This window comes from Balaenoptera ricei, chromosome 2, assembly GCF_028023285.1.
Source record: "Balaenoptera ricei isolate mBalRic1 chromosome 2, mBalRic1.hap2, whole genome shotgun sequence".
NCBI lineage: Eukaryota > Metazoa > Chordata > Mammalia > Artiodactyla > Balaenopteridae > Balaenoptera > Balaenoptera ricei.
Genome location: NC_082640.1, coordinates 13,411,768 through 13,437,589, shown reverse-complemented (window position 1 = coordinate 13,437,589; position 25,822 = coordinate 13,411,768). Strand labels below are relative to the sequence as shown.

Genomic DNA, 25,822 nt, shown 5'->3' with positions numbered 1-25,822 from the left:
CTAAAACATTTTAATTATTAACACATTATATTATATATATATATATATATATATATATATATATATATATATATATAACATTAACACATTATAGGTGAGGAAACTGAAATAGAGAGGTTAAACGATTTATTCTGGTCAGACAGCAATTTATGGCAGAACTGCTTGGCAATTACTCAAAACCCTTCAAAGAGTCTTCCTTTTTATAATGTGAGAAAGGCAAGTGTATGAAAGCTCATCATTCTTCATTTTAAGCTCCTTGTAGTATCTGATAGTCTTGCCAGATACCTCTGTTTTTAATCCCTGATGACTGGTTTCCACATGTGTGACTATTCTTTCTCCCAGGGATATCATTTATATCCTAAATCAAATGAGAAATTTCCCTTCCAGCTCAATAGCAGTCAGGAGAGGAGATTGCTGCAGCCACAGATGAGCGGTGCTTGCAGGAATTGGCTCATTCTGATACTACAGAAACATCGAGTAGATTACATGCTGTTTACCAAATAGATAATGTAAGGAAGGAATCCAGACAGAGCTGGCTGGCCTGATTCTTTTCTGTGTCATATGTCAGTAGTTGCAGTACGCAGGCTCAGCAGTTGTGGCACGTAGGCTCTAGGGCATGCAGGCTTCAGTAGTTACGGCTTGCGGGCTAGAGCGCAGGCTCAGTAGTTGTGGTGCATGGGCTTAGCTGCTCCGCAGCGTGTGGGATCTTCCCGGACCAGGGCTCGAACCCGTGTCCACTGCATTGGCAGGTGGATTCTTAACCACTGCGCCACCAGGGAAGTCCCTAGAAAATTTTAAATTTTATACGTGGCTCACATTCCCATCTCACAGCACTGACTTAGAGTTCCTGTGCCTGCACTCTTGTGTTTTGTGTGTGTGTGTGTGGGGGGGGGGGTTGTTGTTGTTAAAAGGCAACGTAGTGGTGATGCTGTGGTCTCAAAAAGTCACGCTTAATATTCATGCTTATTAATCAGTATAACTGAACAGTAATATGTGTAGTAAGTTAAGGAATGTGGAACTAAACTTACCATTTGAGGAGAAGTAAATGATGAGTCAACTTCGAGCAATCACTTACTGATGTAAGGGCTGAAATGTACTTTATAAGAGGCCAAACTACCAGACTCGCACATTGTTGATGGGGCCACATACTGATAATCCCCTTTGGAAAACAATATTGCAGTCATATTAGGTTGACCTTATGAAATTACCTATATTTGATTGGTTTTGACTTAACAAAAACAGCAGTTTCATGTGGTTTAATCTAAAAATATCAAGAACCTCAAAAAATGTCAACATTCTTCCCCTCAGGACCTTCACCTCTGAGCCTCTATCTTAAGTAAACACATACATGCACACACATATGTGTGAATGTGTGTGTTTGTCTAACCTCTAGAGTATATATGTATCAATGTAGGACCCGTGGTAGCCAGCCTCCCAAATGCCCCTCAGAGATCCCATGTCCTGGCATTCTCACCCTTGTATAGTCCCCTCCCACATCGTACCAGGATTGGTCTGTGTCACCACCAGAATGCTGCAGAAGTGATGGTCTGTCACTTCTGAGAGTAGGTGACCAGCTCTGCAGGATCGAGGCTTCTGTGGTGGGGTTCTCTCATCACTCGCTCTGAGGGAAGCCAGGTGCTGTGACATGAGGACACTCAGGCAGCCTGTGGAAAGGCCCATGTCATGAGGAGCTAAGGTCTTCGACAACCAGCAAGAAACCGGAGCTTCCTAGAACTACATGAGTGAGCTTGGAAGCAGATCCTACCCAAGTTGTGCCTTCAGACGACTGCAGCCCCCGCAGACAGTGTGACAGCAACTTCATGAGAAACTCCAAGCCTGAACCCCCCAGCTAGGCTGCTCGTGGATTCCTGACCCACAGAAAATATGAGATAAGGAATGATGCTTTAAGCTGCTGAGTTTGGGTCATTTTGTATGTAGCAATGGATAACTAATAAATAAATGTAATCTTAATGCACAGAGAAGTTCACTGTACTGAACTTAAGAATGGCAAAGCCCCAAAGCAAAAAAAACAATTACGTGTCCTGAATAGCTGGGGTGGGGTGGGGCAGGTTAAGTAAATTATGGAATATTTACTCAGTGGGATATCATGCAGTTATTAACAATGTTGGGCTGGCTCATCCTCAGGAATAAAAGTGGACATTGGAGGCCCACAGGTCGCTCCATTAACCACCCAGAGGCAGTCACCCCAAGAACTGCTGACCGGGGACCACTTGTATAAAAACACCCTGTAAACTTTCTAGCCATCCAGTGTTTCGTTTCTGTTTCCTCTGTCCTTTGTGTGTTCTTGTAGAGAATTCCACTGGGGCACTGCTAACCCTTTACTGTTTAGCCTCCTCCGTCAGCCTGAGCTCCTCGAAGGCAGGGACTTGCCTAAAACTGGGCTGGAAGAAAGAACAGATGCCAGTAAAGTTCGAAAGGTTGAATAATAAAATCTGCATTTTCCATCTAAGGATTTTTTTTTTCCCCCAGCAGAGTGCGGATTGTAGGTGGAACGAAACTACAATGATTGTTGCAGTATTATATATAGCAAGTAGAAATGAATGGAAATATGTCTAGATACAAAAAGCGTATTTTGTAAAAAGCTAATTCCAAGTAATTTATTGTTTTCTTCATTACAAGAGCACTCCAGACCCTCTCTGTAACTTTGCCTTTTCCAATTCAGCTTAGTCTCAGCTGTTGAGTAAAGTATAAAACTAAAAGTTGCTAAAATCGGGGTTTTAAAAATGGCTTTGTATCTTATGCTACCTATGATCTTCCAAGGCCGTACCCAACTCTCCCTTTTCCCACCTTCTCTTTCTCTTGTCTCCACTTCTTGACTTTTCCTTTCTGTATTTTGAAGCTGTTTTTTATACTTGAGCCTTGTATAAGTGCGCCATCCATCCAGCTGATTGTAATTTCTTACTAAGGCCCCGTTAACTCCAGATCAACGGCTTATTTGACTCACTTGACTTTTTAAAGAAGCTAGAATTATTTAACCTTCAAAGCATATGTATGTATGTGTGTTAACCCTTAATCTCTCAGACACTCAATCCATATGTAAGGGTTAGACCGATGGCTCTGGAGATGGGGTGGAAAGATGTGGCATGGAGATAATGGGTAGGAAAAATGACATTTGTGGGAGCGAGGGATAAGTAAAAATCATACATTAGATTTTTTCATAATAATACGCAAATTCCCGCCACCTTTTCTCACTCCGACATGCGATTGGAAATATCAGTTTCTCAGCTCAGAATTATAGCTCTGGTGAGCCATCGCTACCTACAGAAGGATATTGCCTCTCTCAGATGCGTTGGTGTAGAATAAAGGTTTTTTGGTAGCTGGCTTCCATGCCTGCCTCTTCTTAGTCACATCCCTGTGTAGTCTCCACCCACGTTGCGCCAATGAAATAGAGCAGAAGTGATGGTATGTCACTTCTGAGGTTAGATTATAAAAGACTATGGCTTTTGTCTTGGGTTCTCTCCTCTGGATCACTCACTCTGGGGGAAGTCTCATCATGAGCAGCCTATGAAAGAGCCCAGAAATGGGGAGGAACTGATGCCTTCTTCCAACTCCCGTGGGTATGCTGGGAAGAAGATCCTGTAGACCCAGTGTATCCCAGTCAAGCCTCAGATAACTGCAGCCCTGGCTGATGGCTTGATTGCTGCCTAGTGAGACGTCACAGCCTGAACCATCCAGCTGAGCCGCTCCCAGATTCCTGACCTACAGAAACTGTAAGATTATAAACGTTTCCTGTTTCAAGCAGCTAAGTTTGGTGTAGCAGTAGGTAACTAAACCAGTTGTAAACAGCTGAGTTAGACAAATTTCTAGACAAATTTCTTCCACTTTAAAAGTGACATTCCTAAAATCATACTGGTGTATGGTCAGTATATAACCAGTTTTGGCGATTACACCTCCATATTTGTTTTTACTGTAATTTCACCAAATCATGAAAAATTTGGTTGAATGGGATGATTATATAACATAAGATTGACATCATAAGTGATAGCCAAATCTTAAATGTATTTTTTAACCCGCTTTATTTCACAAAGGTTTTGAAGTGATATAGTTGTGTTTTACAGCCAGATGCAAAACCAGCCTATCTTTAAACTAATAAATAGGGCCACCTAAATGCAAAGAAATGAAGATTCATAACTTTATTTTATTTTTAATGAGAAAATAGAATATAAATTTTTGTAGGGCTTAAAACCAGTGAGTTAAAAGCAGTGTTTGGAAAATGAAATTAAAAAGCAATAAAGTTAAAAGGAATTAGAGTTTTTGAGGTGTTTGATTTGCCTAATTATTTTTGAATTAGTATGGTAAATATATATATATATATTTTTTTTTTTCCTTCCTTTTTTTCCTTTCAGAGAACCTCTTCATTTTGAGTCCTTTTTATGAGTTCTCATGATGGATCACTTAATTTTGCTCACATTCTTCCCTCTTACATCTCCATTATGAGCAGAAAAATTAGTGGAGTATCATAATATATGTTTAGATTCATCCTTTTTTTGCAGGCCAATTTTTAGGTTTTCATCAATTTCTTGGAATTCACCTCTGAATTTTCTTATGTAACCACTTTAGTGGTTCTTCGTTTATGACTCTAGAATGTGTCTTCAAGAATCAAATGTAGAAAGAATGTCACCTTTTTACATCCAGAAAATCCCCACAGCTCGTTTTAGAAGGTGTAAGGTTTAAGCCTAGGGTTGTAAAATGATGGACGTGTTTTATTTAGCCTGCACTATTTTGTCTTACACAGTGTGTTTTTAAGTTCCCAACACTTAAAAACCAGGCAATTTCACATTAAAAATCAGATGTCTGGCTTCTCTTGAAAAATCCAAGGACCTGACAACGGTTGGCCTATATTCCTATGTGGCAGCGCTGGGCTGAAGCTGGGTAGTTGCTGCTCCTTGTAGCTGGTGCATATACTTTTCCAATTTACTGTGCTTCCCACTCAGTTATTTTTCTTACACCTTCTGGCTTCACTTATTTTAATTACTTGCCTGGGCCCTGTGTTTACCACTCCTGATCTAAACAAACCACTAGCCATAACAATTAAGAGGAGGGGGTTAAGGCCATTGTGAGCACTGTTAAAGCAAAATCACTTTTGCCTGACGCATCTAGTTTTACGTGTTACAGCCGTGCCTATTATATGCTGACGGACTTTCCTTTCTGTGCTCTTCCCTTCTGGTCAACATAAAGTCATCCCTAAATATTCCATTCATCCAGCTTTAGATACTAGTAATTTTATGAATGTTGTTGATCTTAAATGTCCTCCCTTTTATCTGTGTCTCCTTTTGTTTTAAAAATTAAATCTAAAGTTGTACTGAGCTTGTCATGGTCCAGTAGAGGTGGCTGCTTCAATTCCTTCACTCAGCAGTGAGGTATTCAGGAGGCCAAAGAGAACTAGTTATTCCTTTACTGAAAACAGCTGACCATCGGATTTGAGGACTGTATACCAGTTGTCTACATGCATGCACTCAATGGCTTTAATTATTATTTATGAATCAGGAAGGTGCTATTGGATAGTTATATTTCTACTGACAATTTGAAGTCTAAAAAATTGTTAAAAATGAATAAGCCTTAACATTTAAAAAATGTAATATTTTAACTGTGATAAAGGCATGAATTAAGATGAGGGAAAGTGTGAAAAAGTAAATGGATGATATTTCTAGTATATATTAGCAATTCTTCAAAGAATAATTATGCATTCTTTCCTAATATTTTGTTTTAAGGAGACATATATTCCCACCATTTTTAAAAATAAGAAACTTTCTTCCATATTGAGAAATAAGCTAAAGTGTTTATTTTTCTTTAGAATAATAATGTTAGTATAGTTAGCCCCAGCAATAGCTATATGTATGGTCAAAGGACATGTTCATATTTCTTTTATTTTTTAAAAACAATCACATTGAAGAAAATTTGTCAAATAGAGAAGAAAATATATCACCAATAGTACCATCAACCCCATCTAAATCTTGTTAGTATGTTAGTATAACATAAAGCCTTCTTTCTCTGAATTTTTTTTTTTTTTTTTGCATAACTACTTCTAATTTTGCTGGTTACCTAACAGTATATAATTATGTCACATGTTCTTGCATAAAAGAAGATGTAGTCTTAAAAAATTTGTTTTTGGAAGATTCATTTAAAATTTAAAATTAGGTTAAGGAAAAAAAAATGAGGTTAAGATATTTTCAGGCACTGAATATAAATTAATTGGCTCTTTTTTTTTCTTGATCAAACCTTTTATGAGCATCTGTACATATCAATCTTTGATTTCCTAAGTTTAATAATTAAACAACCCAGACTCATTTCCAAATTAGAGTTAAAAATGAATTCTTTGAGATTTCTCCTATAGGGAGTAACTTTTTTTTATATGAACTTTTAAAAAATTTTTATTTATTTATTTATTTATTTACTTATTTTTGGCTGTGTTGGGTCTTCGTTTCTGTGCGAGGGCTTTCTCTACTTGCGGCGAGCGGAGGCCACTCTTCATCGCGGTGTGCGGGCCTCTCACTGTCGCGGCCTCTCTTGTTGCGGAGCACAGGCTCCAGACGCGCAGGCTCAGTAGTTGTGGCTCACGGGCCCAGTTGCTCCGCGGCATGTGGGATCTTCCCAGAGCAGGGCTCGAACCCGTGTCCCCTGCATTGGCAGGCAGCTTCTCAACCACTGCGCCACCAGGGAAGCCCGGGAGTAACTTTTAAGTGTACCAGATTTTTGTATGTGTTTTGGTTACTGCCGCTGTTTTTTAGAGTAGAAAAGTAGAGAGAAGAAGAAAAGGGGAGCAGGAAGGAGGATGGGAAGCACTGCCTGAAACGGCACCCCATGTTTGTTTCCCCAAACTCTCCACGCACCCGACTCCCAGCTCCACTCTGTGCTGTGGTCTGTTCACATATTCACCCTGAGCAGAGTCTGCTAGAACAGAACAATGTTTTTACTCTATTCTGCTTCCCCAAGATCTAGCAAGTTTCTAGCACATGGTAAGCACGTAATGAACACTCAATGACCAGAAAAGAGAGGAAAATAAGTACATACACCAAGCCTGAGAGAGGACAGAATTGTATCAATATGTTTGGGGCTGTAAGTTAAGAATATCAACTGCAGGTGGCTTAAGCAGTGAGGACATTTTTTTATTTCACATGACACAAAGTGCAGAGTCAGGGCAGTTCCAAGGTTGGTTATGCAGCTGAACAGTGTCTTGGAGGACCCAGCTGTTTTTCATTTTTGTACTCGGCCATCCTCAGCATATTGGCAATTTCTTCTGTTATAGTTGCAAGATGGCTGTAGGAGTTCCAGATGTCATTTGCAGGCAGATGTGCCCATGTCCAGCAAAGAAGAGGCGGTGTTTCCTCCTGTGTATTTCTGTTTATTAAAGAGGAAAACCGCTCAGAGATGCTTCTAGCTGACTTCTGCTCAGGTCCCATTCACCAGGATTGATTCACAAGCCCATGCCCTGACCGACAAAGGCTATGGGGTAGACGTCAACAGCGATTGGCACAGAAGTACCAGAGGAAGCAACGGTAGGGAAGAGGAGAAGGATATACCACAGGAAAAAGAGTAGTGACAGAGGCAGGATGAAATAGCCTGTGGAATGTGTAATATAGTATGGTGTGCATTATTTAGGCCTATTATACTCTTACCTTTATATACACTGTCTTATACCCAATATATGAATGAAAGTGGTAGAACAGTATCATTTATGAATTACAATGTGTGCCACCCAAGAACAGAGCTGGGTTTTGTAGGACCATATAAATTGGAGATGTAAGGTATATGAAACTGCAGGTACAAAATTGCTAGACCCCATCCAGGTCCCTGGAAGCTTCATTACCTTCAGGCAAACCTTTCTTTGGTACCCTCCCCCGCCTTCCCCTCATTTAGCATCACTGATCCAGACAGAGTGGAAAACAGCTTTGGAGGGAATGGGTAACAAGTCAGAAGAACTGAGTTTGCTTTATTATTAGCATTATAGAGTTCAGGAAAAGGAGGATACGGTACTCAGTTACTCAAGGAAATAATAAAATGTATGGGAATTACAAAGATGATAAATTTTGTTTAAAAGAACTTTGTTTTTATTAACACTTTGTTTTTATTAATAGTTTTATTAACTGTTTATTAATAGTTTATTAACTTTTAAAAAAATTTATTTATTTAATTTTGGCTGCATTGGGTCTTCGTTGTTGTGCACAAGCTTTCTCTAGTTGTGGAGAGCGGGGGCTACTCTTTGTTGCGGTGCGCGGGCTTCTCATTCTGGTGGCTTCACTTGTTGCGGAGCACAGGCTCTAGAGCGCAGGCTCAGTAGTTGTGGCGCATGGGCTTAGTTGCTCCGCGGCATGTGGGATCTTCCCGGACCAGGGCTTGAACCCGTGTCCCCTGCATTGTCAGGCGGATTCTTAACCACTGTGCCACAGGGAAGCCCATATTAACTGTTTTTTAAACAGTTGTTTACTGCAGATTCTTTACTCTTAGAAACTGTATAAAAGTGAAAATACATAAATAGATGAACTTCCCGTTGTATTTCATATTTCACACTTGGGTTTTTTAATTGAAACATATTTGCTAATCAGTGCAGTGTTAATTTGTAGAAGTATGTCATCTGCACCCGTGTTGAATGAGTCTGACACATAATAACCTTCCATTAATACTTGTTTAATGAAAGAATGAATGAGTCGTTTATGCAATATCGGGACTTCTAAGATAATTATAATAATTGAAGGAAAACAAGTGTTGGACACTAACCTGTATTTTCTAACATTATTTCCTTTTCGAAAATGTGATATTACCAATCTTTTGAAAAATTAAAGACTGTATTTTCTTTAAAGACTAAGAGATATGCTGAATTGATAGCTTGGCTATTAAGACATAAATTACCAAGGCGCTATAAATCTGAGAAAATGAGAGCATAATTTGAAAGGAAGAGATTATAGAAATGGGTATATGTGATTCAGCAAGAAAGGCCATGAGTACAGTGAGAGTAGAATCTGTAACTGTGCACTGTTTTATGCTTTTCAACAGTTTTTACACGTATATTATATGGGTCTGCCTGCTTGTCTCCTGTTCTCTATAATTTTAAAATGTGTTATTTTTTATAGCTGTTATTTTTGGGCACACAGGTGAATCAACATGTATATACAAAAGATACTATTTTTGACGTGTAAAATGCTTAAGATAAATTTATTTCTTTATCTTACATTAACATTTATATATATTAAAGCCTGTTCAGTTGTAGTTCTCATTTTTGAAAGTGTTTTTATATGTACAATGAAAATACACCTTTTAATATTGTACAAAGTTTTTTTAAAAATCTTTTAAAAGTACAATAAGATGAAAGGAATTTAAAAATCGACATTATTGGCACAAGATTCATGTTAATGTTTACTCATGTAAATAGCACAAAATACTACCTAATTAGTGTGGTTGGTAAATTTTTGGTACTTTAATTTTCTCTGTTATTGTAAACCATGCATAAAATGCTTGCCTATTGAGAAGTGCAGAATTGTCAGAGCTTAAACAGCTGACATCTGCTTACTCTCTTGAAAAAAAAAAAAAAAAAAAAAGAATAGGAAGCCATTTCAGCTTAATCTACCTCAAATGTGTTCATGTAAATGGAGGTCCATCTATTGACCTGTATTCTTTTCAGCTCAGTATTGGTCCACATGGTTCATGAAACCAGGAAGCCTGATTTGAAATGCAGATGTCGAGACAGTGAAGTACACCCTCCCCTTTTCCCTTTGCTGTATCTGTCAGGGTGAAAAGTGGCTTGTACAAGGGTCAGTCACCCATACTCACTTAATTACTTTTCTTGGACCCACAGAGCTGTCACAAGCTGTGGTGGACGCCGGAGCCATTCCTCTTTTAGTGCTCTGTATCCAAGAGCCAGAAATTGCTTTGAAAAGGATTGCTGCTTCGGCCCTCAGTGATATTGCAAAGCATTCTCCAGAGTTAGCACAGACAGTGGTGGACGCAGGAGCAATTGCTCACTTAGCCCAGATGATCCTGAACCCTGATGCTAAGCTGAAGGTATTTAAAAATAAAGAAACAAACAAACCAGGATTCCGATAATCTAAGAAGATGGAAATGTGTGCACTAATATTATACATTTTTAAATAATTAGTAAATTATCATGGAAAACAGATATGAATATATTATGTATTTGGTCCTTTAATATGTGAAAACTATGCTGTAAGGATTAGACAGTAAATAAAGATGTGACTGGGAAAAAGTATGTGCAACGCTGAAAACTAGAAATAGCATCAGAATTAGTACTAATAATTAAAATAAGGAATCACGTAATGATTAAATCTCAGGGTTAGAAGGGACCTAAAGATTTTCTAGCCCACTGTTATATTTAAGTTTCCTGTAAAATTTGCCATGTTTATATTAGTCTTTTTTATAGCTTTCTAAAATCTAATTTTCAGTTAATAGTCACCAATTATACTTTTATATTCTAATAGTTATATTCTATAAGATTTAAAAATTGTTAATGTTAATTAAGCAATGCAAAGTTTCTAAAAATGATATTGGCAATATCCCAAAATGTTAGTTCTGCTTGATTGTTACTGTATTACATTACTGTGTTTATCATAAATTAACAATTTAAGTATTGCATAATTAAGAAATAGTATTCATCCCAGGGTCATATTCTTTGACCAGCCTCAATTGATAAGAGATTTAAATAGTCAATAGTGTGAACTAAGATGTTTAACTTGGAAATTAGGGAATTTAAGAAATTGAGTATTTAGGTATAAGAAGACTAGGATGTGAATGCCTCGAGACTCCTAGATTATGTTGGATGTGTGATTGTTTTTTCCTCTTTATAAAGGAATTTGAATGTGTACGAAGCTGTTTAAATTATGTCTGAACTCCACAGTGGACTCTGTGTAACATTTGGGTTTGGATTTTGCTCAACAGCGTCAGGTCCTTTCAGCTCTCAGTCAGATTGCGAAACATTCTGTGGATCTAGCAGAAATGGTGGTTGAAGCAGAGATTTTTCCAGCTGTACTTACCTGTCTGAAGGACAAAGATGAATACGTGAAGAAAAATGCTTCCACTTTAATTAGAGAGATTGCAAAACATACACCTGAGGTAAAACAAGGAAAAAAAAAAAACAGCTTCAAAATACAACAGTATGCAGTTAGTTTTAGTTTTTAAGTAAAACATCAATTTGTTCACAGGGCTCAGGGGCGGTGCCACACGTTCTGAGGGTTTCTCATCCTCAGCACTGTTGACACTTTGGACCACATCGCTCTCTGTTGTGAGGGGCTGTCCTGTACACTGCAGGATGGACCTTTAGCAGCTTCCCTGGCCTCTGCCCACCAGATGCCAGTAGCACCCCTCCCCCAAGTTGTGACGATCAAAAATGTCCCCACGTATTACTAAATGTTTCCTAGGGGGACAAGAGTGCCCCCAGTTGAGAACCACTGGGTTACATCAATGGAGTTTGAGTCTGAAGTCTCAGTTTTTAATCATTTTCTGCTTTCCATTTCTAGACTGTAGGGACCATGGACCTTTGTCGTCCTGTCACTCTAGGTCAGCTGGGCGTAGTGAGAGATGGTGCCCCTCCAGGTTGGGAGAGACCATCAGGCCCCCTGACCTGGCGTAACCGCTCTAACAGCTGCTCTTGCACAGTGGTTCCTGCTCTGAGGTGTGAGGTGGGAAAGGAATAGAGACGAAGTGAACCTGGGTAGATTCTGAAGTTATGTCTTTTTCTGTGTATATTTTCACTAATCAGTTTCATTTCACTAAACTTTTAAGTCCTTATTCTTTTTTTTTTTTTAATATTTATTTATTTATTTGGATGCGCCGGGTCTTAGTTGCAGCACACAGGATCTTCGTTGTGGCGTGGGGGATCTTTAGTTGCGGCACGTGGGATCTAGTTCCCCGACCAGGGATCGAACCCGGGCCCCCTGCATTGGGAGCTCGGAGTCTTAGCCACTGGACCACCAGGGAAGTCCCAAGTCCTCATTCTTTATTTCACCCAACATCTTTATCTGGTTGAGATTTTTCAAGACTGGAGTGCAGTCAGCTAGAGATCATTGCTAGCAAAGGAGGGATAATGAGGCTAGACTATTTCAAGTCTGATCTCACCTTTCAGCATTCAGTGATTAATCCAATTCATACTCACGCATTGTGATGGGGGGGTTTCAGCAGTTAGCTAGTTATGAACTAGCCCTAGGCTTAGTGTTTAGGTGAGGAATTTTGACATCCATTATGATAAGGATAGAGTCGTGCGAGAAAAATTGCACCACAGAGAGGCTCCTCACGTGAGCATATTCTGTACGTTAGAAATAGCAGGATTGTTACCCTTGTACATGTCTTTGATAAATATAATAATTTCACTAAATGGTGTTTCAGATTTTACCAGATGTTTTTTAGGTCCTAAATTTTAAAATTTGGCAATGCTAAGGTAATATTTAAAGATCATCTGACACTTTAGGGCCATGGTTATCTAGCTCTCCTTCTTTTCTCTTAGCTTTCTCAGCTGATAGTGAACACGGGGGCAGTTGCTGCCATGATCGACTGCATGGGGTCCTGCAAAGGAAACGTAAGGCTGCCGGGCATCATGATGCTTGGCTACGTGGCAGCTCATTCTGAGAACCTGGCAATGGCGGTCATCATTTCCAAGGTTTGTTCTTGCTTCCTTTTCCTCTAGTTATTGCAGTGAGGTACTCTAAGACAGAACCGCAGATTAATACTATCCCACAGAGTGTAAAATATAGCTGACCGGAGTCAAAGAATTACCGGCTTTCTTCAAGGCTTATTAGTAAGTTTCCCAAAGCAGTGCTTGAAGTAAAGTTTACTTGGCAGGAAGTTTAAAGTTTTACTCAGTGTTTAATATCAATAAAATGTCAACACCTCTGAGTGTTAGTATCACCTATATCTAAATACCATGTATTTGTATCTGGAAGGATGGGCTTTACAAATATGTAAAGCATACTTTGATTAAAGACAGCTATCATAAATGACATGCCCAGTGGTCATTTTTATTGTTCCGTACATTCTCCCCCTTCCTGCCATTTGGGCAGGAGATGACAATGGATGGCTCTCTCTCCTTCAGCTTCCATGAGCTTATTTCTCTTCTTAGACATGGGCAATTCAGAGCACATGTTGGATCGCATGTTTCTGACATGCTGTTTCCTTGCTCTAGGGATTTGGCCTTATCTCAATTTACAACTTGGAATTAACCCACCAGATCACGTAGCCCTGGCTCATAGTAGGTGCTCAAAAAATATTTGTTGAATGAATAAATATTGATCTCCTGAAGCATGCTTCAAAGGCTGTGTGCTCCCAGTGTCTCTGGCAACCCTCTAGGATGTGGGTTTCTTATCGGCATGGAAAACCTGCTGCTGTATGTTAAACAGAAGTGTGGATTTTTTTTTTTTTTTGTCCTTTGCTAATCCTCAGAATAAAAATGAGCCTCAGATCTTTATTTTCTGCCTATTCCTTGATAATTCTTTACTTCACTCCCTTTTTATGTCTAACTTTTCCTTTTGTTCTTCTGTTACCAAAGACTCTGATAGTGACTAGAGCAGTAGTGCTGCTTCCTGAAGGGTCACCATGGGGATGTGATCAGGATTCTTGATTCTCGGTGCTTCCGTGGATAGTCAGAAAGCCTGCTGTAGGAAGGATGAGGAAGGAAGCAGCAATTGCTTTTGCTTCCTGTGTTTCTTCCCCAGACTAGCCAGGAGGTGCTCCCTGCCTTTGGTCTGGGGCTGCTTCTGGCCTCTCCCATCTGGTCTATCTTCCATTTAATTGAAGATCAAGGTGGGAGCAGCAGCAGCTTGAGGCAGACCACGCCACACTGCCTCGTCCTTTCCCGTTCCGTGTGGTACTGTCAGGACTGACAACACCTCCAATCTAAATAGTACTTTCTAATATTCAAAGCACACTCAACGCTCCTTGTCTCATCTGCTGTTCAAAACAACTGAGGCCAGTAAGTCAGAGTGTTGGGCATGGGGTAGAGGGGGCTGTCTTCTCTTCCTCCTGCTTCTTCAGTCTTGGTACGTCTCAGAAGTGTGGACTTTCTGGAGAGTTGCCTCATTCTGAAGATAGAAAGATTCTGACCTTTTTTTTTTTTTTGTATGGGCAGACACATTTTTAGTCGTAAGAAAGAAGTCAACGAACTATGGTGGATCTCTTCTTTAAGAAATTGGTCTTAAAAACCTAATTTAAAGGTGGAGGGAAAAAAAGTATATATGATCATTTGGCCTTTGCTGTGGTAGCATGACCCATGTGATAGTGGCTTTTGTGGTACTAAATTTAAGGTGATAATTCTTCTAGTCTCAAGTTAGTTAGAAAATTATGCCTATACAGAATGAATTATAATTTGATTTGGTTATTTGACTCTTCCTTGGGTATATAAACTGTGATGCATTTGAGGCCCTTTAGTTAATTCTGTTTTGATTATTTAGATAAAACTGAAGTTTGAAGTGCAAGATATAAGCATGTGCCATCTGTGTAACAAAAGTACTCATCTCTACTTTGACATTCAATCATGTTAAAATGGGCAAAACTATCATTTAAATGTTGACCAAAATTAATGGAAATTTACTATTTCAGAAAAGGTTTTAGTGAATATATTTCACCTAAAATTTACTTAAATAGGATTCTTGCTCATATTATTCATTTGATTTTGGATCTATAGTAGGTATTTTGTTCTCAGATCTGTTATACTTGGTGAAAAGTCAATTTTTAAAAGGATTCTAAATTAACTTTTTTAACAATGGAAAGCAAAAGGTTTCATTTTTATTTTTTTAACATCTTCATTGGAGTATAATTGCTTTACAATGGTATGTTTCTGCTTTATAACAAAGTGAATCAGCTATACATATACATGTATCCCCATATCTCCTCCCTCTTGCGTCTCCCTCCCACCCCTCCAGGTGGTCACAAAGCACCGAGCTGATCTCCCTGTGCTATGCAGCTGCTTCCCACTAGCTATCTGTTTTACATTTGGTAGTATATATAAGTCCATGCCAATCTCTCACTTCGTCCCAGCTTACCCTTCCCCCTCCCCGTGTCCTCAAGTCCATTCTCTACGTCTGCGTCTTTATTCCTGTCCTGCCCACATACGGTATTTGTTTTTCTCTTTCTGACTTACTTCACTCTGTATGACAAACTCTTGGTCCATCCACCTCATTACAAATAACTCAATTTTGTTTCTTTTTATGGCTGAGTAATATTCCATTGTATATATGTGCCACATCTTCTTTATCCATTCATCGGTCGATGGACCCTTAGGTTGCTTCCATGTCCTGGCTATTGTAAATAGAGCTGCAATGAACATTGTGGTACATGACTCTTTTTGAATTATGGTTTTCTCAGGGTATATGCCCAGTAGTGGGATTGCTGGGTCATATGGTAATTCTATTTTTAGTTTTTAAAGAAGCCTCCATACTGTTCTCCACAGTGGCTGTATCAATTTACATTCCCACCAACAGTGCAAGAGGGTTCCCTTTTCTCCACACCCTCTCCAGTATTTATTGTTTGTACATTTTTTGATGATGGCCATTCTGACCGGTGTGAGGTGATACCTCATTGTAGTTTTGATTTGCATTTCTCTAATGATTAGTGATGTTGAGCATTCTTTCATGTGTTTGTTGGCAATCTGTATATCTTCTTTGGAGAAATGTCTATTTAGGTCTTCTGCCCATTTTTGGATTGGATTGTTTGTTTTTTTGATATTGAGCTGCATGAGCTGCTTGTAAATTTTGGAGATTAATCCTTTGTCAGTTGCTTCATTTGCAAATATTTTCTCCCATTCTGAGGGCTGTCTTTTCATCTTGTTTATGGTTTCCTTTGCTGTGCAAAAGCTTTTAAGTTTCATTAGGTCCCATTTGTTTGTTTTTATTTCCACTTCTCTAGGAGCTGGGTCAAAAAGGATCTTGCTGTGATTTATGTCACAGAATGTTCTGCCTATGTTTTCCTCTAAGAGTTTTATAGTGTCTGGCCTTACATTTAGGTCTTTAATCCATTTTGAGTTTACTTTTGTGTATGGTGTTAGGGAGTGCTCTAATTTCATTCTTTTACATGTAGCTGGCCAGTTTTCCCAGCACCAGTTATTGAAGAGGCTGTCTTTTCTCCACTGTATATTCTTGCCTCCTTTATCAAAGGTAAGGTGACCATATGTGCCTGGGTTTATCTCTTGGCTTTCTATCCTGTTCCATTGATCTATATTTCTGTTTTTGTGCCAGTACCATACTGTCTTGATTACTGTAGCTTTGTAGTTTAGTCTGAAGTTCAGGAGCCTGATTCCTCCAGCTCCATTTTTCTTTCTCAAGATTGCTTTGGCTGTTCAGGGTCTTTTGTGTTTCCATACAAATAGTGAAATTTTTTGTTCTAGTTCTGTGAAAAATGCCATTGATACTTTGATAGAGATTGCATTGCATCTGTAGATTGCTTTGGGTAGTATAGTCATTTTCACAATGTTGATTCCTCCAATCCAGGAACATGGTTTATCTCTCCATCTCTTTGTATCGTCTTTAATTTCTTTCATCAGTGTCTTATAGTTTTCTGCATACAGGTCTTTTGTCTCCCTAGGTAGGTTTATTCCTAGGTATTTTATTCTTTTTGTTGCGATGGTAAATGGGAGTGTTTCCTTAATTTCTTTCAGATTTTTCATCATTAGTGTATAGGAATGCAAGAGATTTCTGTTCATTAATATTGTATGCTGCTACTTTGCCAAATTCATTGATTAGCTCTAGCAGTTTTCTGGTAGAGTCTTTAGGATTCTCTATGTATAGTATCATGTCATCTGCAAACAGTGACAGTTTTACTTCTTCTTTTCCTATTTGGATTCCTTTTATTTCTTTTTCTTCTCTGAGTGCTGTGGCTAAAACTTCCAGAACTGTGTTGAATAATAGCAGTGAGAGTGGGCAACCTTGTCTTGTTCCTGATCTTAGTGGAAATGGTTTCAGTTTTTCACCATTGAGAATGATGTTGGCTGTGGGTTTGTCATATATGGCCTTTATTATGTTGAGGTAAGTTCCCTCTATGCCTACTTTCTGGAGGGTTTTTATTATAAATTTGTGTTGAATTTTGTCCTAAGCTTTTTCTGCATCTGTTGAGATGATCATATGGTTTTTATCCTTCAATTTGTTAATATGGCATTATCACATTGTTTGATTTGCATATATTGAAGAATCCTTGTATTCCTGGGATAAACCCCACTTGATCATGGTGTATGAACCTTTTAATGTGCTGTTGGATTCTGTTTGCTAGTATTTTGTTGGATTTTTGCATCTATGTTCATCAGTGATGTTGGCCTGTAGTTTTCTTTCTTTGTGACATCATTGTCTGGTTTTGGTATCAGGGTGATGGTGGCCTCGTAGAATGAGTTTGGGAGTGTTCCTCCCTCTGCTATATTTTGGAAGAGTTTGAGAAGGATAGGTGTTAGCTCTTCTCTAAATGTTTGATGGAATTCTCTTGTGAAGCCATCTGGTCCTGGGCTTTCGTTTGTTGGAAGATTTTTAGTCACAGTCTCACTTTCAGTGCTTGTGATTGGTCTGTTTATATTTTCTATTTCTTCCTGGTTCAATCTCAGGAGGTTGTGCTTTTCTAAGAATTTGTCCATTTCTTCCAGGTTGTCCATTTTATTGGCATAGAGTTGCTTGTAGTAATCTCTCATGATCCTTTGTATTTCTGCAGTGTCAGTTGTTACTTCTCCTTTTTCATTTCTAATTCTATTGATTTGAGTCTTCTCCCTTTTTTTCTTGATGAGTCTGGCTAATGGTTTATCAATTTTGTTTATCTCCTCAAAGAACCAGCTTTTAGTTTTAGTGATCTTTGCTATCATTTCCTTCATTTCTTTTTCATTTATTTCTGATCTGATCTTTATGATTTCTTTCCTTCTGCTAGCTTTGGGGTTTTTTTTTTTGTTCTTCTTTCTCTAATTGCTTTAGGGTAAGGTTAGGTTGTTTATTTGAGATGCTTCTTGTTTCTTGAGGTAGGATTGTATTGCTATAAACTTCCCTCTTAGAACTGCTTTTGCTGCATCCCATAGGTTTTAGGTCATTGTGTTTTCATTGTCATGTGTTTCTAGGTATTTTTTCCTCTTTGATTTCTTCAGTGATCTCTTGGTTGTTTAGTAGTGTATTGTTTAGCCTCCATGTGTTTGTCTTTTTTACAGACTTTTTCCTGTAATTGATATCTAGTCTCATAGCATTGTGGTCAGAAAAGATACTTGATACGATTTAAATTTTCTTAAATTTACCAAGGCTTGATTGTGACCCAAGGTATGATCTATCCTGGAGAACGTTCCATGAGCACTTGAGAAGAAAGTGTATTCTGTTGTTTTTGGATGGAATGTCCTATAAATATTAAGTCCATCTTGTTTAATGTATCATTTAAAGCTTGTGTTTCCTTATTTATTTTCATTTTGGATGATATGTCCTTTGGTGAAAGTGGGGTCTTAAAGTGCCCTACTATGATTGTGTTACTGTCGATTTCCCCATTTATGACTGTTAGCACTTGCCGTATGTATTGAGGTGCTCATATGTTGGATGCATAAATATTTACAATTGTTATATCTTCTTCTTGGATTGGTCCTTTGATCATTAGGGAGTGTCCTTCTTTGTCTGTTGTAATAGTCTTTATTTTAAAGTCTATTTTGTCTGATATGAGAATTGCTACTTCAGCTATCTTTTGATTTCCATTTGCATGGAATACCTTTTTCCATCCCCTCACTTTCAGTCTGTATGTGTCACTAGGTCTGAAGTGGGTCTCATGTAGACAGCATATATACGGGTCTTGTTTTTGTATCCATTCAGCCAGTCTATGTCTCGGTGGGAGCATTTAATCCATTTACATTTAAGGTAATTATCGATATGTATGTTCCTATTACCATTTTCTTAATTGTTTTGGGTTTGTTATTGTAGGTCTTTTCCTTCTCTTCTGTTTCCTGCCTAGAGAAGTTCCTTTAGCATTTGTTGTAAAGCTGCTTTAGTGGTGCTGAATTCTCTTAGCTTTTGCTTGTCTGTAAAGCTTTTAATTTTCCGCCGAATCTGAATGAGATCCTTGCTGGGTAGACGAATCTTGGTTGTAGGTTTTTCCCTTTCATCACTTTAAATATGTCCTGCCACTCCCTTCTGGCTTGCAGAGTTTCTGCTGAAAGATCAGCTGTTAACCTTATGGGGATTCCTTTGTATGTTATTTGTTGTTTTTCCCTTGCTGCTTTTAATATTTTTTCTTTGTATTTTATCTTTGATAGTTTGATTAGTATGTGTCTTGGCGTGTTTCTCCTTGGATTTATCCTGTATGGGACTCTCTGCGCTGCCTGGACTTGATTGACTATTTCCTTTCCCATATTAGGGAAGTTTTCGACTCTAATCTCTTCAATTATTTTCTCAGTCCCTTTCTTTTTCTCCCCTTCTTCTGGGACCCCTATAATTCATGTGTTGGTGCATTTAATATTGTCCCAGAGGTCTCTGAAACTCTCCTCAATTCTTTTCATTCTTTTTTCTTTATTCTGCTCTGCGGTAATTATTTCCAGTATTTTATCTTCCAGGTCACTTATCTGTTCTTCTGCCTCAGTTATTCTGCTATTGATTCCTTCTAGAGAATTTTTAATTTCACTTATTGTGTTGTTCATCATTGTTTGTTCGCTCTTTAGTTCTTCTAGGTCCTTGTTAAACATTTCTTGTATTTTCTCCATTCTATTTCAAGATTTTGGATCATCTTTAGTATCAGTACTCTGAATCCTTTTTCAGGTAGACTGCCTATTTCCTCTTCATTTGTTTGGTCTGGTGGGTTTTTACCTTGCTCCTTCATCTGCTGTGTGTTTCTCTGTCTTCTCATTTTGCTTAACTTACTGTGTTTGAGGTCTCCTTTTTGCAGCCTGCAGGTTCGTAGTTCCCATTGTTTTTGGCGTCTGCCCCCAGTGGTTAAGGTTGGTTCAGTGGGCTGTGCAGGCTTCCTGGTGGAGGGGACTAGTGCCTGTGTTCTGGTGGATGAGGCTGGATCTTGTCTTTCTGGTGGGCAGGACTGTGTCTGGTGGTGTGTTTTGGGGTGTCTGTGACCTTATTATGATTTTAGGCAGGCTCTCTGCTAATGGGTGGGGTTGTGTTCCTGTCTTGCTAGTTGTTTGGCATAGGGTGTCTAGCACTGTAGCTTGCTGGTCATTGAGTGGGACTGGGTCTTAGCGTTGAGATGGAGATCTCTGGGGGAGCTTTCGCCGTTTGATATTATGTGGAGCTGGGAGGTCTCTGGTGGACCAGTGTCCTGAACTCGGCTTTCCCACCTCAGAGGCACAGGCCTGACACCTGGCCAGAGGACCAAGACCCTGTCAGCCACACGGCTCAGAAGAAAAGGGAGAAAGAAAGAAAGAAAAAGAGAGAGAGAGAGGGAGGGAGGGAATAAAATAAAGTTATTAAAATAAAAAATAATTATTAAAAATAAAAAAATTAAAAAGTAATAAAAAAAAGAAAGAAGAGAGCAACTGAAGCGAAAAACAAATCCACCAATGATAAGAAGCACTAAAAACTATACTTAAAAACAAAGAAACAAAAACAGACAGAACCCTAGGACAAATAGTAAAAACAAAGCTATACAGACAAAATCACACAAAGAAGCATACACATACACACTCACAAAAAGAGGAGAAGGAAAAAAATATATATATCATTGCTCCCAAAGTCCACTGCCTCAATTTGGGACGATTCGTTGTCTATTCAGGTATTCCACAGATGCAGGGTACGTCAAGTTGATTGTGGAGCTTTAATCCGCTGCTTCTGAGGCTGCTGGGAGAAATTTCCCTTTCTCTTCTTTGTTCGCACAGCTCCTGGGGTTCAGCTTTGCATTTGGACCCCCCTCTGCGTGTAGGTCGCCTGAGGGCGTCTGTTCTTTGCTCAGACAGGACGGGGTTAAAGGAGCAGCTGATTAGGGGGCTCTGGCTCACTCAGGCCGGGGGGAGGGAGGGGTACGGAATGCGGGGCGAGCCTGCGGCGGCAGAGGCCTGCGTGACGTTGCACCAGCCTGAGGGGCGCCGTGCGTTCTCCCGGGGAAGTTGTTCCTGGATCACGGGACCCTGGCCGTGGCGGGCTGCACAGGCTCCCAGGAGGGGCGGTGTGGAGAGTGACCTGTGCTCGCACACAGGCTTCTTGGTGGCGGCAGCAGCAGCCTTAGCGTCTCATGCCCGTCTCTGGGGTCCGTGCTGACAGCCGCGGCTCGCGCCCGTCTCTGGAGCTCCTTTAAGCAGCGCTCTGAATCCCCTCTCCTTGCGCACCCGAAACAATGGTCTCTTGCCTCTTTGGCAGCTCCAGACCTTTTCCCGGACTCCCTCCCGGCTAGCTGTGGCGTACTAGCCCCTTCAGGCTGTGTTCACGCCGCCAACCCCAGTCCTTTCCCTGGGATCTGACCTCCAAAGCCTGAGCCTCAGCTCCCAGCGCCCGACCTGCCCTGGCGGTGAGCAGACAAGCCTCTCAGGCTGGTGAGTGCTGGTCGGCACCGATCCTCCGTGCGGGAATCTCTCCACTTTGCCCTCCGCACCCCTGTTGCTGCGCTCTCCTCCGTGGCTCCCAAGCTTCCCCACCCCCACCCCCACCCCGTCTCCACCAGTGAAGGGGCTTCCTAGTGTGTGGAAACTTTTCCTCCTTCCCAGCTCCCTCCCTGAGGTGCAGGTCCTGTCCCTATTCTTTTGTGTCTGTTTTTTCTTTTTTCTTTTGCCCTACCCAGGTATGTGGGGAGTTTCTTGCCTTTTGGGAGGTCTGAGGTCTTCTGCCAGCGTTCAGTAGGTGTTCTGTAGGAGTTGTTCCACATGTAGATGTATTTCTGATGTATTTGTGGGGAGGAAGGTGATCTCCACGTCTTACTCTTCTGCCATCTTGAAGGTCTCATCCTTCAACCAAAATGCTGCTGCATTGGCTTTTTAAAGTCACACATGCAGATGTCTGGGGTGGTTGATGATCAATGATATTGGTAACAAAGAAAGGATGTGTGTTCTAAGTGGTGACACAGAGGAGTCCAGCTCCCTGATCAGATCTGGAAATCCTTTGCCCCGGGGGCGACCTCGGATTGCGTCCTGCGCCCCCCGCCGCTTCCCTGGACTCTGGGGCGCCACCTGCAGCCGAGTCACCGGCCCGGCTGCGTCTGGGATGTGTGCGCCGGCCCCAGCCGGCCTCCCCTCAAGCAAAAGGTTTTAAAATCCTACGCATTTTTAATTTGTCACAGTGGAATCTGGTTTTGCCTAAATACTAGTCTGTGGCATCTGTTTTTTGGTTAAACGCCTCTGTTTGGGGAGTAAACGCTAGCAGAGATATTTAGTTTAGTTGGATTGTTACAGATAATTAAGGTAAATTAGTTCTAGTCATTTTATTGACTTGAAAAATGACAGCCCCTGTGAAGTGCTCATTTATAGAACCGTTTAAGAAAAGGATCAAGACCAAAATGATTCCTTCTAATGTTTGAGAGACAGGGAAGACGCTTTAATCCTGCTCTGGATTCATAACTCTTGCTCTTCTGATCAACGCTGCAGGGTGTGCCCCAGCTGTCAGTCTGCTTGTCAGAAGAGCCAGAAGATCATATTAAGGCTGCTGCTGCCTGGGCCTTGGGACAGATCGGGAGGCACACTCCAGAGCACGCACGGGCTGTCGCGGTCACAAACACTTTGCCTGTCCTGCTTTCTTTGTACATGGCGACCGAAAGTTCTGAGGATCTTCAAGTGAAAGTAAGTGCTTAATCCTTGACTGTTTTAATGAAGGTTTGTTAGATTTTGACTCATTCTTTAAAATGTGTAATTTAAAATGTTTTAATTTTCATCATGGACAATATCGCTTTTCTGAGTCAAGAGATAAATTTATCAGAAGAAGTGAGGTGACTCTTTGAAAATGAGTTACGATTGTCTCTAAAAATCAGTGATATATTTTAAAGAAAGTTCTCTATAGGTACAAAGTTGTTTGTAAAATGAATGTCTGGTTGTTGCCTTCTACATTTCTATTGACTTTTCTTATGAAATAGGTTATTGAATAATAGGATTTTGGAGGTGGAATTGGCCAGAGAGTACTTTAGTCCATTTTACGTTAAAAAATTGAGTCTAAAGAAATTTAAGCTGCTTTCCCAAGGTATTCCTGAAACATGAGCTACCTCTCCTAACTCCAAGTCTGCCTGATCTTTTAATTATGTCTTATATTTGTTCCTTAAAGGAAAAATGACTGTAAGATTCACTAAACATTTTTAAATCATGCATTTAAAAAAAAATCAAGATTTCTAAAAAAAAATGTTACTAGCTACTGAAATGATTCATAAAACATGAATATAAAGTAGGATGGGTTTGTAAAATAATTTTAGAATTTCAAAGAAAGAAAAATGTTTCCCAGCATACTCCCTATTAGGAAAGCATGTAACTTTTTGAAAGCAGCTTTCAGAATTGACTTGGGTTGAGGGAAGTACACAGAAAAGACAATAATTCAAAATAACAGTAAATTAAATTACTTCTAAATTTTAATTAAAACGCTCAAGTAACAAATAGGAAAACACATTTGCTGGAACAACTTTAGATGGTATAACGAGGCAGGAAGTCTGCTTGAACTTACAGTTGAGAGACTCTGAAAGCGATGTAGTGAGTCATTTATTTGGTTTATAAATTTTATAGAAGTGAGTTTATATTGATTTGGTTATGTTTACATGTTTTTTTCTCTACAGATTCATTGGGAGAAGTTGATTTCTAAGATTAACAATTTTTTCATTTTTATAAGACTTTCTAGATCAAAGCAATGATTTAATAGATTTAGGGCTTTTCCCTTACTTGTCTCCAATGTTGACTCCATTCCTTGGCAATGCTTGGTAGAGAGTAAGATTGACAATGTGCTAAGAAGGTCTTTTCCTGTTTAACAATTGTGTGATTCTTTGACTTTCTGGTGAGAAACCACAACTCCATTTCCAGTTTTGAATTGTCCAACTACATCTGATTTACATACATATAATTTTATTTTATTTTTTTTAAATGTATTTATTTTATTTTTGGTTGCGTTGGGTCTTCGTTGCTGTGCGCAGGCTTTCTCTAGTTGCGGTGAGTGGGGGCTACTCTTCATTGTGGTGGGTGGGCTTCTTACTATGGTGGCTTCTCTTTGTTGTGGAGCATGGGCTCTAGGCGCATGGGCTTCAGTAGTTGTGGTGTGAGGGCTCAATAGTTGTGGCTCATGGGCTCTAGAGCACAGGCTCAGTACTTGTGGCCCACGGGCTTAGTTGCTCCACGGCATATGGGATCTTCCTGGATCAGGGCTTGAACCCGTGTCCCCTGCATTAGCAGGTGGATTCTTAACCACTGCGCCACCACAGAAGCCCTACGTATAATTTTAACCTATGTATGTAGTTCTCTTTTTGTGGCATATTTCTTTAACCCTTTATCATAATTGTCTTTCTTCCTCCCTCTTCCCTCTCCCCTTCCCCACTTCCTCCTCTTCCCTCCTCCCTCCTCCTCACTTCTTTTTTTTTTTTAATTTTTAAATTTTTTTTTAATGACCTTATTTATTTATTTATTTACGGCTGTGTTGGGTCTTCGTTTCTGTGCGAGGGCTTTCTCTAGTTGCGGCAAGCGGGGGCCACTCTTCATCGCGGTGCGTGGGCCTCTCACTATCGCGGCCTCTCTTGTTGCGGAGCACAGGCTCCAGACGCGCAGGCTCAGCAATTGTGGCTCACAGGCCCAGCCGCTCCGCGGCATGTGGGATCTTCCCAGACCAGGGCTCGAACCCGTGTGCCCTGCATTGGCAGGCAGATTCTCAACCACTGCGCCACCAGGGAAGCCCCCCTCCTCCTCACTTCTCATCCTTCCCACCCTTACCTCTAGTAATCCAGGGAAATAAAAGAATACATCAGCTACAACATGAATAATTAATAGTGGAGTCAATAGTAGTTATAGTTTGAGAAACCCTTGTAAATAGTCTCTGAGGGAGCACTATATACTATTTACATGCTACCAAGTTTATATAACTTGTTTTTTAATGAGTTATTATATTATATTGTATAAATATCACCAGAGTAAAATAAGTTTGGTAACTACTTTTTGAAGTCAGATAATTTTTATCTTGTATTAGTTTAATAATGGTGGTTTTATTAAAACATTTAGGTTTACTAATAGAAGGTTCCTTCTGCCTTTATTTAATATAATATTTACTTTGAGGAAATACAGTGGGTATTAAATTAAAAGTGATTTATCAATCATTATCCTGTCAACAATCTTTCCAAGGCTTTAAATCCATCCAGATATTTTCTTATTGTAGGGACTTAATCATTCCTTTTTTTTTCTTCCCCAAGGTCTCTTGGATTCTATCAGTTGTTGTTTTAAAGGCTTTAGAGTGAAAGTCCAAATCTGTTTGATGTGACACTATCTCAGTAGGGAAAATGTATCCAAGAGCTTTAGGAACTGTCTAATGGTGTTTCTCATTTGTTACTCTGTAGCAGCTTTCAAATTATAAGGCCATGTTGAAGTTCATTTTGTCTCCAAGGCATGTCAGCTTCTGTAAGCATTCTCTAATTGGTTCTGATCCATGAGAGAGAGCCAAGGAGCAGCCCCTTGGAATTTCTTGCACATTTTCACATAGCCTTACTGTCTATACACCTATGTAATTTCAAATACCTTATAAAAACTGAAAAAAAAAATCTTTTATATAATCAGCTTACCTACATATATTTTGATAATATTCAGGCAACTACATTTTCATTTGTTTTGATTCAGAGGTATCATATCGCAATGTATCATCTTAGTTTGGCATTTGAATGGTTATAAAACTATTCAAATAGTTATAAAACTATTTCTAAGATAATTATTTGATTTAGTTATTGTATTCTTATTGTCTTGGTTGTTCCCCTTTATTTTTAGCAGCTTTATTGAAAT

The 25,822-nt window shown here is 39.6% G+C and overlaps 1 protein-coding gene across 2 annotated transcripts in view; it reads left to right on the top strand.

Moving 5' to 3' along the window:
* Positions 1-25,822, top strand: part of SPAG6 (sperm associated antigen 6) — a 74,202-nt gene that overhangs the window by 25,694 nt on the left and 22,686 nt on the right. For both annotated transcript variants that reach the window (XM_059915301.1, XM_059915300.1), the window contains exons 5-8: positions 9,812-10,017; positions 10,909-11,082; positions 12,470-12,622; positions 22,466-22,657. In XM_059915301.1, the coding sequence (XP_059771284.1) occupies positions 9,812-10,017; positions 10,909-11,082; positions 12,470-12,622; positions 22,466-22,657 (725 nt within the window). The remainder of the gene's footprint in view (positions 1-9,811; positions 10,018-10,908; positions 11,083-12,469; positions 12,623-22,465; positions 22,658-25,822) is intronic.